Genomic DNA, 16,511 nt, shown 5'->3' with positions numbered 1-16,511 from the left:
TACATCTTCAAAATCCCACGCTACGCCAGTGCCTAATGGACCACTTCACTGGGTATTAAGGCCTTTGCTGTTTGTGACTCTGTCATTCCAAGCCTTTGATGCTATAGGAAGAACCTGAGGTTTAACTTACAATTAAAGTGGTGTGCTATAATTTTTTTTCCCTGTTGTTTTCTCTCTACAGGTCTCAGTTCTATTCTATTCGCTCTTACGGTTGATAGTGAAGAACTTAACATTGTGCGCCAGGCAAGTGTCACTAATTAGTATATAATTTTAATATTGCTAGGATAGTGCATAAATTCTGGTAAGGCTTAGAACATATGGTAGTACCTTTAATACAATATCTAATAATGAAACCAGCCATCATCCCGAAGATCGTCAGTGGCTTATGCAAGTGCAATTGTAGGATTCTAAATATTTATCCTTTATGTCAATTAATAAGATATTATTGTGTAGTTCTACAGAATTACCCTACCCCCCACAGAAGTGTTTGGAAATTCCAGGGAGGTGTAGGACCCTCAAAGGGCAAAACAAATTTTAAAGGAATGTATGAAGCTCAATTGGAATTTCCAGAAGGGGAAGGGGGTCTGAGAGAAAATCCCCTCAGTGGGGGAGGTATGGATATTTTACGGAACTATACATTCATGGTTATAATGATGATTAAAATTCAACTTGTTTAATTAAAAACAAATGTGGGTAAAACAGTAAGCAAGAAATTGAATTATTATTTTTCATTTCTATTTTCAGCAGCCACCACCATTGACAATAAACAAGGAAGTTTTCAGCAACATTTTACCGTCATTTCCACAGAAGCCTATTGTGGAGCCTGCGCCTGTGTATTCTGCTGTGCTTACTGGTTAGTGGTTCACTCATCTTAGCTGCCTCATTTTGGGGGGCAAACGCTGTTGGCGTCAATGTCTTGATGTTTAAACAGCTTCTCCCAAATAGTACTAAATATAATAAATGGATAACACGTAGGAGAACATTGATGTTGATATTGGGGTTTAAGGTCGCTCCCTAGAGTTTTATGACCGCGCGCAAACTGGGCACTAGTATGGGGCGAGTTTTAACATCCGCGCAATATCCGCGTTACGTCCACGCAAAAATGTGAACATGGCTTCCCTGTTTCGTAACATTGTCCGAAAGAACTTCTTAAACTTGCTTGAAGCTCGTAATGCAAGGCGTTTTGCTAGCATAGGTCGTAGATTTTGAAAAAGAGAAGATGTTTACATACAAGTTACCTGTTATTTGCCTCAAAGTATCGATCCTTTTGAACGCGAATCGTATCGTAAACAAAGCAGGAACTTTCCTAACGTGGTTTTCGCAGTCTTTGGGATGGCTGGTACCCATACTGATAAATCTCTAGAACAAAAGTTCAAAGACAAAATAACTAGATTTTCTTTTGTCATTCATCTTATTTAGGCAAGGTCATTTGTAAATACTCTAGGGAGCCACCTTAAAGAGTTGACACAAATGTCTGAAAAGGGGTTTATTTAGTAGAGACCTTTAGATTCCAGTACGACCACGAATACGAGATTTGACTTCAAGTTTTTAGCAAAGTACTAAGAAGAGATATATCCCAGAAAGCTCCATTTTACTCTTTGTCAGCAACGAAGTTGATGCAGTTGTTTTGAACGATGATAGCTAAGCCTTTTCGTGTTTCCGAGAATACAAGATCACCTACTTTTCGAGGACTTGTTTTCGCTACTACGCCATTCTCACAAAAACTCGTTGGAAAATGAGGACGGCTATCTCGTTTCCCCGCCAAAATGACACTGGTTAACCCAAGCGCTCTTTCTCTATAATTGGAAAAAAATCGAACTCGAGAATCTAAAGGTCTAGTGTATGCCTGTGGTTCCACTTAATCATTTGGCATCATTCTGCACTGGCTTAACATTTTAAATTAAAACTGTTTTGCCTTGCAATATTGGTCCATTATAAAGAAGTCAGATGGTGAAAACTCTGAAGATAATCAACTGTGGTATATTGTCTAGATGGCCGGTTCACCAAATTCACAGAACTAGAATATAATTAAAAAAAACATTATTACGGCATTCAGTTGAGTGATTTACTTAATTATGACTGTCTAGAATTCCTGTTTCTTTGTCAGTAAGTCAAGAAGAATCACAGCCTTATATCTCTTATCATTCTCACCAGATGATTCCAAACAAGAAAAGAGGAAAAAGAAGAAGAAAAAGAAACGAAATGCATCTATTGTTGCCATTGAAGAAGATGACGACCATCAAGATTTCACAAGTGGCGCGAAGGATTTTCCACTCAGTGACTCGTCACTCAAGGAAAGTTCCAATTCAAATTCCGAGTGTAAATCCTCCAGTATAGGTCATACTCGCTCGTCGTCCTACCCGGGTAATATTACTGTAGTGTCAGAAGGATCAACAGTGAAAAGTTCGCGTGTGGATGGACAAGAAATAGTGTTTACTGAAATATCAAAATCTATCTCCTTGCCCGATAACTCTATTCCTGTGGAGAACATTACGGAAGGCAATCAAACAAAGAATAAAAATAACCTTTTTAATCTCGAGGAGTTCTTAGAAAACATTACAGTGGAACCTAGATATGATACTGTGGGGGAAGGTGTACAGGAAGCACCAGAGGGGGAGGACACGGGTAATTTTGTGTTTGGAACTGCGGATTTATTTCTCAAACAGCCAAATGTGAACCAGAAAGAGAAGTCATCACAGTCTCAAGAAAATAAACAGACGACATCTGTAGCGATATCAAATGGTTATGAGATATCTAGTGATGCTGTGGTTGTTGATCAAGAAAGTCAGTGGGATGGTAAAGAAACGGATTTGGTTCAAAACCACATTGATTCCGGGAATGAGAGTTTCGAGATAAACTTTTCAAGTACAGCAATGACACAGTATTCTAAAGATGGCGAAGAGAATTTGTCAGAGGGAAAGCAAAACAAGGATTTCAGTCATGTATATAGCTTAAAGGATGATGAAAACGAGGAATCAAATTTTTCAATCACGGAAATGCAAATTACTAACACTATTGAGAATACAACTGCTGATCATTACACAGAGTCACAGGACAGTAACCCAATAAATGCACAGGAAAACCAAGATTACATTGACATTCCTTCAGAGAACACAAGTCAACAGGAAAGAATAACAGAAAATGAAGAACTCTATGAAAACACCAGCAATGAACTGGATGATTTTGAATCATCAGCGAGCTCCGAATTACAACCCGGCTCAAATAATAGTAAGGTTGAGCCTGTTGTGTTGATGGACAGTGGAGAATGCCTTGTGCCTGTTACTGAAGGCGACATGACGTCAAAAACTGGTGCCCAGTCCACTTTTTATCTTGCTCCTGATGTCTCAGCGGAGAATGACCGGGATTCTCTATCAAGGTCGGTAGGACTGGCAAACATGATAATCGTGTGTTTAAAGCTTCGTGATTCTGGGAACCCTAAAACATACAGTACTGGACAGAAGTAATCCTAAGGAACGTGTCAGCAGAATGCGGATGGAACACGTTCTCTTTTAGGTTACTTCTGTCTAGTACTAGTTGGTCTGTGTATAGTGGTCTCCTATTTTTTCCTCAAATGTCTCGAAATGTCCAATGAAACAAAGAAATGGGATGCTTGTCGACACTATACCAACAATATACAGAAATATTGCATCGTTTGCCACGGGAAACGTGTATCTTCGACGTCATTCTTAGGGTCACAAAAACTCATCAAAAATAAACTGCAAGAGAAAAGACATGTTTCGGTATCAACCAAGTAACAATTTACATGAAAAATGTGGTTTTCTTGAGATTTTTTGAAGTTACGCCATAATGTTAGCAAAATATTCGTAAGCCTTATTGAAGATGAGAGCCAAACATGAGTTTGTTTTCTCGGAACGTTTTTGTTCGTTTTTCTTTAAAGGCTGGCAGGTAACCAGTGATTGTACATAGAGTATAAAATCAGACGGTAGCGGGCTTGAGACTTAGGCCGATAATTATAGCTGAACACTTTGAAAATTACAAGCGATGATGCTCGCGCTGTTGGTGAATGCAAAAATTGCGTTGAAACTGGAGAACGGCATACGGCAAACGTGAAAAATGGCGGGAAAACAACGTGTCGTATTTGCTGTAATCGTGATGCTTAGCTGTCTAACGAGGGTGGATAACGTTTAAAAATTTATCCACTTTTGAGCTAGCTTGAATTTCAGCCGTCTCCTTGGTTACGCACTCCGGCAAGAGAGACGGCTGAAATTCAGGCAAACTTTGAGCAACCGTAGGTCGTTCGTTACAAATTACAGGAACCTTTTAGGTCCCCAGATTAAAGTGAATTACAATATGGACTTTAAAACGCTACGCAAATTTGTTCATACATAATCCAACACAAAAAGTTGATTTTGTAGACTAGAAATTGACAAATAAAATTAAGACATAACAAACGAGGATAACTGTAAATTATGGCAAGGATGAAAACGGACCAACTTGTCAAAACTTGGAAAAAAAATTTAAAAAAAGACATCGAGTTCAGTGGGATTTGTGGCCATGATAGGGAAACAGATCTTCGAAAAACATCAGTAAATGATGACCGATATTGTTTTTTTCCCGTAGCACAAGCTGGTCGTATGTTGAAGATGCCGAAGAACTCTCCGAATACAGAGGTGATTCATTGTTGAACACCAGTGCAAAATCAGTTGCCATGGCATCAGATGCCTCTACTGTGGCTGCGCTGGCCGCTTGTTCCGATGCTCAAAGAGGAATGGATAACATGGCCAGGTATGCAGTTCAAAATCTAAGTTCTCCTCACCGAGCATCGTTCATTCTCTGAACGTTTGGGGAAGGGAAACTGGTTTTAACTCAAGGCGGTCTTAATCAGAACAAGCGTTTTCTTCTTTTTCATGGTACTTATCTAGCAGGTGTTTTCTCACGCATTTTCCATCGCGTTCTTATTGGGCAGTGCTGATGTTAACGTTGGCTGTGTTTGTCCAGACGTGCCTGTTTTGATAATTATAGGTTTGATCAAAAGAGTTTCATAGCTCTCTCCCTCTCTCTCCCCCTTTATTTTTTCTTTGAAGATCAACCAGCTAGTGAAATACTGAAAAACCACAGTGAACTTAACCGCGAGTATGACGATAATAGAAAATTTGATAGTTTCGTTTTTATTCATAGAAAACCGATGACTTGAAATCGCATTGGTCATGGTTATTAGTGGGTTAAGAAGTTGCATTGTTACAGAGCTGCTATTAATGAATATTTTGTGTGTGCTTTCTTAACAGTGGTAGATTTATCGTTATGCAAGAAACAACGGGAGACCAAGGTTTCAGTGTAAGTTGTTTTGTATTCATTGGTCGCATCGGGCACATTTCAAGTTACAGATAAGAATGAAGTGTGCACTCTGTTTGACTCAGTATTAGACCATGCTCCTCTAAAACTAACCTATGACCAGGCTCTATTTTAGCTGCCCTCTTATTTTCTCTCATTCAGTCGCTTACTTAAATCGCATTTCCCGCGGCAATGGGGAGCTTTAGCAATGACGAACGTCAAAAAAGCCGCAATAATGTTAATAACCAAAACAACAACTCTGCACGTGCATTACACTTTTTGGTACATTTCTTTGCTGTCACTGCACGACTGGGACGTGAATTTTTTTGTGGACGAATTTTTCTTTCTCTTTCTAAACTTGGGCGCGGTCTCCAAGAATTCAACTCCAGCAAATTTTACCTACATTTGACATTTAAAGCGAGTTGGAATAATCGCGACGACGTTTGAAAAAACGCGAATTCATTTAAATAGTGACGTTTTCGCTACCGTCGTTGTCGTCGTTGCTAAAGCTCTCTTATGGTTCACCAAGCGAAACCTGTGTGGTTATTAGGTTGATTACTCTGCTTTTAGACAGATTTTCTGGTGCGGTAAGTAAATTTTACACGACCGAAATGTGACGGTCTGCAGCCAGTGTATAGGCACCTGAGGCGATTGGTAATAGTTTCAGTGTTCGGGATATTTAGAACTTAGCTTAATCTATGAATGCTGAAAGCTTTTAATGGAAGAGATTGGCAGGAAATGTATATAGGCTACGTATATGCCACTCCCTAGTATTATATAGGATAGCTCGCACTTGACTCCTGTTGCTTAGTGGTAGAGCATCCGAACTAGTAATCAGAAGGTCTTAGGTTTGACTCCTGTTAGGAGAACTAGGATTTCATTTTTTCTGGATATGCCTGTGTTACTGACTAAAAAAATACATCTTTCACTTCATTTTGAAAACGAAAACTCATCCCCCTTTTAAGAGTGATAGTTGACTGTTGTTGAAGTTGGATTTCCCCAGCGAGAATGTTTGTTGTTGGAGGGAAATTGATTGTGCATTGATTCTGCTTTCACTTCTTACAGAATAACTACTCTAAGAGACATGACAGCATGAGCACGGGTAAGAGGTGTAAAATGGTCTGTCCTATTCATTTTAGATGAGTGTACGTTCAGTTCAGAAGAGACGACTTGTCTGTAAAGTTACATGAATGTATTTGTCGATACGATATCGCAATGTTTAAAATCAAATTCACGCGAAACAATTGTTTCTTTGCTTGACCTCTTTATTTTATTTCATTGCAGTGCCCACTTTTTCTACTGCGCATACGTTTGCGCATCTGGGGTGGTCCGAGATGTTGTTATTTCTTAAGGGCGGTGTATTCAAAAGTTTGTTTTGTGCTTTTTATGACTATGCGGCAAAATGAGATCTTAGCAACGGCTATTGAAATCCAAAAAGAAAATTGGGGTTAACCACGTATTTTTCAGAAATAATTGAGCTTCAATTTGGAAAAAAAATCTCCTGCGTTGAACATATGTACTGATTTCAAAGATTTTTAGAAATATTGTTGGTTAATTATGTCAGGAAAATGCGTGGTTACCCCCAATTTTCTTTTTGTATTCCAATATCCCTTGCTAAGATCTGCTTTTCCCACATAGTCAAAACTTGCAGGCCAGTGCGCGCAGTCAGTTCGTAAACGGAATGTACCAATTTGAAGGATACTTTTTATTCTAGTCATTCCAATTTCTTCAAAATAGCGCGTGCCAGTTTCGGAGTGGTTGTTTTTAAAAATTTTGCGGCACCATCGTTTCAAAGTGACTCAAAATGGGACCCATGTCCCTTACTGTATTAAAAGGAAAAGGCTTTCAACATCTTACACGCATCGACCTCATTTTTCCGCACAGGTGAACTAAAGCAAGCTATAGTCTCCATGATGTTGAGAAAAGATGAAATTGAAGAACAGAACAGGTGCGCGTTACTTACTGGTATTAAATGACGTTTAATATGATTCACTCTGCAGCAAAGGACATTTAATCCCTAGCTTGCAAGACTACGAGATTGATCAAAATGCCGCATAAACTTAATCCTAGGCAATTTTACTTGCAACTTCCCACGCGATTTTGTTACACCACTGCAAGGCAAGTTGCATGAAGTTACATTCATTCATTCGTTCGTTCGTTCAACGCCACACCTACGAATTTGGTTCCTGCGGGTAGTTCGCCGTTTCTGTAGAAGTTGAACGAGTTGAAATAATCGCGAAGTGGCACAAATCAAATTAAGTTTCATTTTTAAGTGACGCTTTCGTTAGCGTTGCCGTCGTCGTTACTTAAGTTTTCTTTTGTAATTTTCAGGAGTTTACAGAGTCAACTGGATGAAGTGCGCCAAAAGTTACAGCAACTTGACACCAAGAATGAACAACTTCGGAAAGAAATTAAACAACAAGAAAATTTCAACGCGGAGAAGATTGCTTCTCTTTCAAGGTATGATAGAAAGTTTTTATTTGCAAAGTGAAATTTTAGTTTGCTTTCTTTTGAGTCTTGTTATCCAGTTTTATTAGTTCGGGAATAATCAGTGTTTCATACAACAAGTATGTGATAAATTAAAGGGACGCTGTCCGACTCGTTGTCAGTGACGTGTTTCTTGTGGCTCTCATGGAAACAAATCTGGCCAATCACAACTTACCCAAGCAACACAGCAAGCCAATGAGAACTTTTAAGTAAAACATGCAACCGCTGCCTGTAACCGGCTCAAGGGCGGGAAAACATGTACCCGGTACAAAGCGTGGGAAAACATGTACCCGGTAAAAAAGCGCGAAAAAACGTGTAACCGATAGAAAGCGCGGGAAAACGTGCAACCGGTACAAAGCGCGGGACAACATGTAACCAGTGTTGAGCATGGGAAATTGTACGTAGGCCAATTCCCATCGAGGTCATTTTTTTTTTCTTTACCTCGTGTTGACCACGTTTCTTTACTAGGGGAATAGTCAGTATGAAATTAAGTGACTTCCTTCCAGCACTTAAATTTACACTGCAGAGTTAATGCTTCCCTGATTTCGCATTGTTGGTTTGGCTTCTGGTTAGTTGAAGAAGAGCGCTTTTGCTCTCTTTTGGAGTTCATTACACAAGATTTTTGAACTAATATCAAGCTCAGTAAACGCAGAGCCAACGCACACACATGTATTTTTTCGAAAGTCAGTCAGAAATTGCTTTTCTTTTATCAAATTGCAGAGAGAACGAACTGTTGAAGCACCAGCTGAAGAAATACGTGGGAGCAGTACAGGCGCTGAGGAGTGATCTGCAAGGCAGGTCATCTGAAGCAGCGGAAGGTGAGACGTCATTAACACTCTCCCCTGATCTAGCACCTAGGCGCTTTCTCCTTTCTTTTGCGTGGACTATCAATCTTGGCCGAGAGCGACTGTTATCGGGTGACATCAAACACGTCATTATTCAAGCTCAAGTGCTTGACGGATGAAGATATCGACTAAATGAGAGAACATTTGAACAACGTAAAGACGCAATAAGACTTAAACAGCGTTAAGGCCCGTTTAAACGGTCTCGACATCTGCTTCAACATGCGTTCAACACAGTTGTTGAACCAAGTGTCGGGGGCGTTTGAACAGGTTGTTCAACATTGTTGAAAGCGTAAAAAAAATGTTGAAAGTGTGTTGAATCAAATTTAAACTGGTTTAAACTTTCATTCAACATCGCTTCAACATTTCCTTTGTTCTTGAAAATGTTGAATGGCGTTGAAACCGTTTGAACACTCCGTTCATCCAACATTCGCCCAACATCCGTTCAACTTTTGTTGAACGAATGTTGGGCAAATGTTGAAACCGTTTCAACGGGCCTTTATGGATGGTTAGAGGGTCAGAATTTGACATAGCAGTACAATCTGAATCAAGCTTTTCAAATTGTTAGCTGTATTTGCTTCTCCGCTTCATTCACGTTTCGTTTTGTTTCTTTGTCTTGTAACAGTTTTGTCGGGGATTAGGCAGGATGATATTCTTCCTCCTCTCCCACCAGAACAAGCCACGGAACAAGCTCGACTAAGGTCTGTTAAACTGAGTTTTCTTCTCTTGCAACACTTAAATGAAATACTCAAGTGAACGTGTTTCGTTTTTCTTGTTTTGCAGCGAAGAGGCCGAAGAATATAAAAGGAAATTGATTCAGGTGAGGTCTTTGTTAAGGTTTCTAATGCGTTTCTTACGGCTAACCAAAACCATTCACACCAGCCACAAGTAACCGGTTCCAAGTTCTGGAAAACATGCCACCGGTGCGAACTGCGGCATAACACGTACGTAACCGGTCCCAATAACGAGAAATCGTGTAACCGGTGTCAGGCGCTGGAAATCGTGCAACCTGTATCAAGCGCCGGAAAACATGTAATCAGTTCCAAGGTCGTTCCAGGGGTGGGAAAGCATGTAACCGGTGTCCAGCGCGAGTAATCATGCAACCGGTGTCAAGCGCGGGAAACCGTTCAACCGATACCAAGCCGGCGCGGGAAAACATGTAACAAGTGTCAAGCGCTAGCAAACATGTAACCGGTACCAAGCGCGGAAAAAACATAAAATCAGTTCCAAAGGCGAGAAAACATGTAATCAGTGTCAAGCGCTAGCAAACATGTAACCGGTAACATGAAATCAGTCCCAAAAGCGAGAAATCATGTAACCGGCGTCAAGCGCTGGAAATCGTGCAACCGATACCAAGCGCGGGAAAACGTGAAATCAGTTCCAAGGTCGTTCCAAGGGCGGGAAAACATGTAACCGGTGTCAAGCGCGTGTAAACATGCAACCGGTGTCAAGCGCGGGAAACCGTGCAACCGGTACCAAGCGCGGGAAAACATGCAATCAGTTCCAAAGGCGGGAAAACATGTAACCACTGTCAAGCGCTAGCAAACATTTAACCGGTATCAAGCGCGGGAAAACATGCAACCAGTACCAAACGCGGACCGAAAACATGTAATCTGTTCCAAGCGTGGAAAATCATGTAGCGTATGCCAAGTGCGGGAAATTATGCAACCGGTACCAAGCGCGGGAAAACATGCAACCGGTGCCAAGCACGGGAAATCATTTTACAGGTGCCAAGTGCAGGAAAACAGATCGGGAAAACATATAACCGGTTCCGGCGGTGTCAACCGCGGGAAAACATGTACCCAGTGTTAAACGAGGGTGGATTTGAAATTAGAACAGTAATTGTTGTTTCTTCTTAGGTTGCCGATTTACATGGTGAACTCTTGGAATTCAACGAGAGACTTCATAGACAACTTAATTATTATCAGTATCAAGTGAGAAGATTGCGAGAGGAGCTCGTCCACCTCAGGGGACCGGTGAGAGCATTTTTCGTTTGTCTTGCTTGTTTGTTTATTTGTTTTTTCTTAGTTTAGTAACCAGTAACACCTCAGTTGACAGTTTAGTGCAGAGAGTTTTGCGTTCTTTTTCTACTTGGGTCAAGCAGTGTATTTTAATTTATGATAAGGCAACAGTATCGAAATTTAAAACAGTGTTCCTGCCAGTGCCAGAGTTCAGAGAATTGCATGTTGCGCACTATGACAACAAATTATTGAATAATGTCTAGCACCGGTTCGGAAGCTCCTGGCAACTTGGTAATTTGGTAATAAAATTTTAGGGAAAAAATTCGCCAAGCAAGGGAAACTGGCTTGCTTTTTTCTGTGTCGAGTCAAAGCCACTAACACAACGCAGTAACACACCCTAACACAGCAACAGCTGAAAAACCGATGGGGTCGCAAAATAGTTCACCCATACCATCCTTGATTCCTTGTATGTTATAAAGGGCTAAGTGTTAGTGAAACTATTTTTTGTCCTTTCTCCCTTATATTTATACTATTTTTTTTTTTTTGTAATGTATTATTCTCCCACATGGGAGAAACTAATAAATTGTACTGTATTGTATGTGGAGATGTGGAATAAATAAAATTTCGTAAATTTCGTAACGCAAACAACCCTTGTACGTAGTAGCGACCCTCGCTGTGTTTATTTTGCCAGCTTCCTGAAGACGCAGAGAGTCTGGACGATGAGACAAATATTTCGGACTTTGATCCCGCGGTGATGTCAGTCGGCACCAGACCTCTAGTGAATGTATGGATACCATCTGTGTTTTTGCGCGGTCGCTCGTCAAATGTACATCACGTGTATCAGGTGAGAAGCTTTGCTGTTCAGCGACCTGACCATGGTTCCCGCAATATAAGATATTTTACAATAACTGGCAAAATTTTCGCGCGCCGATTGGCGCAGACAGACAATAAGAGTGACGTCCGATGTAACGTGCGCGTTTTCTCAAAGGAAAATAAAGCCAATTCCGCTCGTACTTTTCCCGTGTTATTAAAAAAAAAATGGACGGCAGTTTTCTATGGTCTATACTCTTTTAGTATAAATCTACTAGTGTTCTATCACGAATGCCGTTCTCTGATTGGCTACGCTACTCGCTATCTATTCTGTGATAGATAGTGAGTAGCGATTTTCAACAAAATGGCGCCCGCTTCTTCGCGTTTTCGAACTGTCTGCGATGAGGAAATAGATAATTTACTTGTTTAGTTTTGAACGACTAGTAGATTTATACTAAAACAATTAGATTATTCGCTCTCGATTTCTATGCGTGATAGTTGATTCGGGCTTCGCCCTCATCAACTATCACGCGATAGAAATCTCGAGCTCATAATCTAATTGTTAAATAGATCATAGAAAACAGCTGTCGATTTGTAAACCGGAGCACCTCGGTCACGTCAGTCACGCGGCCACGCGCGAACCAAGAGCCGCACATCATTAAAACCGCCAAGAAAAACTAACCACGACGCCGCGTGAAAAAATTCTTTGTTACCCAGAGTACCCACAAGATACATTTACGTAAGTGTTAACGGAGCCAGTTGATTTTTTCCTTTTTTCTTGAACTTGCTGTGTTTATTCTTCAGGTATACGTGAGAATAAAGGATGACGAGTGGAACATTTATCGAAGATACTCACAGTTTTCTGAGATGCACAAAAAAGTGAGTCTGCTGTCGTCTTTGTTTTTAGTCAATAGAGGTTTTGCTTTGGGATTTTATGGTGCAATTTTGCCTTCCTCTACGGTGTTTTTTCCATTACACGGTACCGTATCCGGCCAAGATTTCCAGTTGTTTCCGCGGGGGAAACCTTGACATAGAATAAAACAGCGATGGTTTGACATCTTATGCGCATTCTACCCGTGTGTTTAGTGTGTATTAAAACTGAAGTAAACCGATCTTGATCTTGGCATTGCAAAGTAGTTTGTCACACGACCAAGCAGTTTTATAGATCGTTCTTATCCCTTACGTTTCAGTGCTGCGAGGACCTTGAAGTCCGCGCAATTTATCGTCACCTGATTAAAGTAATTCTAACTTTCATAATTGTTGTTTTTCCTGTAGTTGCGTCGCAAGTTCCCTGTGGCAGATAGCTTTAAATTTCCTCCCAAGAAGACACTGGGCAACAAAGTAAGTTTAAACTCACCCTTGTGAACAAGCTCGTGGCTTGCTATCTTGTCGACGAAAATAATGATGTAACCTCGATTCGCTCTCTCCTCTCTTCGTTCTGTTGCCCATTCGGGTGTGGGCTTCTTCTCTCGGGGTAGCCATGCGGTCTTTGCGAAGGACGTCATCGGTGACGTCATGGATACGCACCACCAAAACCGAGTCAGCGGAAAGGGAACCCCTGGGGACTAGCTGGAGAACCTGTTTACAGTTAGTCCAGTCTTCAGATGGTTGAAGAATGAAGCAGTGTTCATAGTTTGGGGATCCCGGTAACATATCAACCGGCGTTTTAATCCTACTTTTCAGGATTTCTGTGAGATGCTAGTCCTTCGGAGGATCACTACCCCCAAGACTCCTTGTCTAAGGAGTTTTTTACAATAACTGTTCAAATTCTCGCGCGCTGATTAGTTCGTAGCTATTGTCTGTAAGAGTGCAGACATAAAAATGACGTCAGATGTAACGTGATTTTTGGACATTTTATGACGTCATTTTATGGTCTATTTAACAATTATTCCACGAGCGCGCGTTGGATATGAGATGATAGATAGCCAACGAGGCGCGTAGCGCCGAGTTGGCTATAATCATCTCATATCCAACAAGCGCAAGTGGAATAATTGTTTTATTAAAAACAACCGAGAAATATTGCTAGATCTTACTGATTTCGCTGTGCAAGAACGACCAGAAGGCAATTTAATGGTCGCCATTTCTCGGCCATGGTATAATTGCTCATATACCATGGCCGCTAAGCCAATCAAATCCCTCGAATTGCATTATACAATGATGCAGTTTTTAATAAAAGAGTATAGACCATAGAAAACTGTCGTCGATTTGTTGAGTACAGGAGAATAGTTAGGGATGGAAAATGTGGTTCTTTCTTTAATTCTTTCTTTCTTTCTTTCTTTCGTTATTTATTTGTTTGTTTATTTATTTATTTGTTTATTTATTTATTTATTTATTTATTTATTTATTTTAAATGACTTTATTTTGTAGGATATCAAGTTTGTGGAAGATCGTAGGAGACTCTTACAGGATTACTTACGCAGAGTAGTGAATTTATACGTGACAACAGATCGCCAACTGCGCGACAACACCACAAAATCAGCCTTACTACAGATCATTCCTTTCTTTGCGTAAGTGGCAAGATTAAATCCTGCGAAATCGCGCGGAATATCGCCTGATGCTTGGCTAAAATCAGGGGATATTCCGCAAGATTGAGCAAGATAATTATTTTATTATTCAATACCTTGATAAAAAGAAAAGCACAGTTTTATTGCAGAAAAGCTGGAGACGATCTTTATTTTGCCATTTTTCTCCCCGACACACGAAATTACTTATATCGCAAGATATATGTTATGTACGGACGACGAAAATCGAGTGCACCATAGGCAGTGTCACAATGTGTTGAATAATGAATTTTATTCTCCTTTATTCCGAATGTGACGACGGGTTTTTCCTCGTGGCGACGGAGTTTTCCTTGCTGGAGCGCACAGGAGAGACAAATTGAACTTCAACGGCGACTTGACAATAACGGGGGGAATTAGCTTGAGAGCACTCGCTCGCTAGCAAGACAGAGCTCGTCACAACTCTTAGGTACAGGGATCTAGCCAACTGGAACTCGACGAACAGCAGAGAATAGACAATCTTCTTCAATCCAGCATAGGTTTATTCAGCACTGCGTTTCTAACCTCGATGTAAACAGGACGTTATCTTAAATGTAACCGCGATGTAACCGATTTACAATTGTACGCCTAGTGCTTATATACTTACTGATTACAAAAGGTTAAAGTACTTTCTTTTGTTCAAGACGCTTGCGTGTTGTAATCGCACGAGGGTACAACAGACAAAGTCACTTACGAATATATTATTTTCACGTGCGTGTAATTGTTGAGAGTTCCTTATAAGGAGAGTACTTTTCCGGACTATATCCGTAACAAAGGAAACTGAACTTTGACTGCGGAAACTAAGCATACATCAAAAGAATTGCTGACTCGTAAGATTATAGCACAAAGGTTAAGACCTCGCGTGATCGAGCAAAGTACATGAGCCACGTACAATGAACTCTTACACGTGTACAAGCCACCTGTTGAACTAGAATAAATTAAAATAAGAACTCTTTGTTTGAAAACCCTATGCTGGTTTGAAATGAAAACGAATGATTATAAGCGAAAGTACATAAGATAAACAGCTAAAAATGAAGCAGCAAAACCGAAAAACAAGTAAAATATCGAACGATGACACACAAATCACTACGGTTGTCAATACAACCGAGAATGTTCACTTCTTGTATCCAGATATAAGTTGATTAAATATTCTATTCAAAATCTCAAAGCTATTGTAACCACCTGATTATGTATTCTATTCCAAATGCAAAGCTATTGAAACGCGCTTGCTAAACGTATTAAAGTGAAACGCGAAATCTCTCGTAACATCCGTCCTTCCTTAAATCGAGGCGTCCTCGCCGAGCAAAATAAGTAACAATTAAGTTATTCTCTAAAAGCGAACAAATGAATGGCAATTCGAGTAAATATGAATGGCTTAATACTTAGCATGGCTAAATATGGTTTGTTTTTACGCGTGCTGAAAGATCCAATAGTACAATTCGTTATTCAGTAACGAGAGCATCACAACTATAGCAACTACAGTAAGCTATTGATTTTCTCTCCTAACATATCTCCCTCCTTAAATCTCGACGTCCTCGTCGAGCAAAAATAAGTAACACAAGGTACTTCCCTTTGTACGTTTTTCTACGCATTTCTTCTTATGTGACGCATAATGGTCTAAATAATTCTTAATCTTTGTGGCGAACTTTTTCTGCATCTCTGACAGGAGAGCGAGTAATGAAAATAATACGTGGTATAACATTTCTGAAAGAAACTATGATTCTCTGATAAATAGGCTACCTTACAAGGGTATTTATCCTCTCACTACATCGAACAGCTATCTTTTATAACTGGTACATGTCCATTGTTTATACGTTCAACGTTGGGCTTGGTTTTATCTTTAACTCATCTTTGGGCAAATCCTGAGCAACGGTTATCAGGCGTTCATGGACCAAGTCTCTGAGGGTAGTCTCTTCCTGTATTCTAACACCGTCTGGAACTGCATATTCGGAATCGTTGAAGGTGTCTACGGCGGTTTGTTTATTCTTTAACGGTACTCTGCAGGATTTCGGGGCATCGAGATTATCTCGTGTAACTTTATAAGGTTCGTTGTGGTTGAGTGGGTCAATTGTGTGGACTGATACACCTGCGTTACCTCGTTCAGCGTTTTCATTTATGACATCGTGAAAAACACAGGATTTTCGGGCCGTCTGGACAGCGGGCTTGTCGCTTTCCTGCATAACTGTAGGGGATGCTGTTAATAGGTACAAAACGAAACAGACCCATATCAGGAGGGAGTAATGAGATACTCTCTTATTTCCGTTTTGGCTTTCCTGGAATCCGTTTGGACTATGCATCTTGGGGCGAAGCTCTAGGTCAACTTTTGTGGAGGTCTGTCTTCCTACAGAGGTTGTCGGAGAAAAGAAGGTTCCTAGAACAGGCAAACTTGACGTGCGCTTTCGAGTCTTCTTGTCGGCTTTGGATCTTTTAAAGGTGAGGTTGTTGTTGTCTAGGTCAATCAAGGCTCGGTTCTGCTGTAAAAAATCTCGGCCAAGGATAGCATCATAGGCAAGGTTCTGCATGACGTGAAAATCACAGACAAACTCACGTCCATTCAGCTCGATAGGTACGGTAATCTTTCC

General features: G+C 40.5%; 1 protein-coding gene across 2 annotated transcripts in view; it reads left to right on the top strand.

Annotated features, from left to right (window-relative positions):
* Window positions 1–16,511, top strand: part of LOC146486206 (sorting nexin-29-like) — a 30,780-nt gene that overhangs the window by 7,381 nt on the left and 6,888 nt on the right. The window contains exons 9-24 of one of the 2 annotated variants that reach the window (XM_085099212.1): window positions 182–243; window positions 745–853; window positions 2,155–3,376; window positions 4,582–4,746; window positions 5,247–5,295; window positions 6,358–6,394; window positions 7,177–7,240; window positions 7,624–7,752; window positions 8,500–8,597; window positions 9,247–9,322; window positions 9,405–9,441; window positions 10,481–10,597; window positions 11,274–11,426; window positions 12,197–12,271; window positions 12,668–12,733; window positions 13,760–13,899. In XM_085099212.1, the coding sequence (XP_084955338.1) occupies window positions 182–243; window positions 745–853; window positions 2,155–3,376; window positions 4,582–4,746; window positions 5,247–5,295; window positions 6,358–6,394; window positions 7,177–7,240; window positions 7,624–7,752; window positions 8,500–8,597; window positions 9,247–9,322; window positions 9,405–9,441; window positions 10,481–10,597; window positions 11,274–11,426; window positions 12,197–12,271; window positions 12,668–12,733; window positions 13,760–13,899 (2,599 nt within the window). The remainder of the gene's footprint in view (window positions 1–181; window positions 244–744; window positions 854–2,154; window positions 3,377–4,581; window positions 4,747–5,246; window positions 5,296–6,357; window positions 6,395–7,176; window positions 7,241–7,623; window positions 7,753–8,499; window positions 8,598–9,246; window positions 9,323–9,404; window positions 9,442–10,480; window positions 10,598–11,273; window positions 11,427–12,196; window positions 12,272–12,667; window positions 12,734–13,759; window positions 13,900–16,511) is intronic. The other variant, XM_085099218.1, reaches the window with a different exon arrangement.

Source organism: Pavona decussata, unplaced genomic scaffold (assembly GCF_977016875.1).
Source record: "Pavona decussata unplaced genomic scaffold, jaPavDecu1.1 SCAFFOLD_21, whole genome shotgun sequence".
Taxonomy (NCBI): Eukaryota; Metazoa; Cnidaria; class Anthozoa; order Scleractinia; family Agariciidae; genus Pavona; species Pavona decussata.
This window is presented reverse-complemented; position numbering and strand designations above follow the sequence as displayed.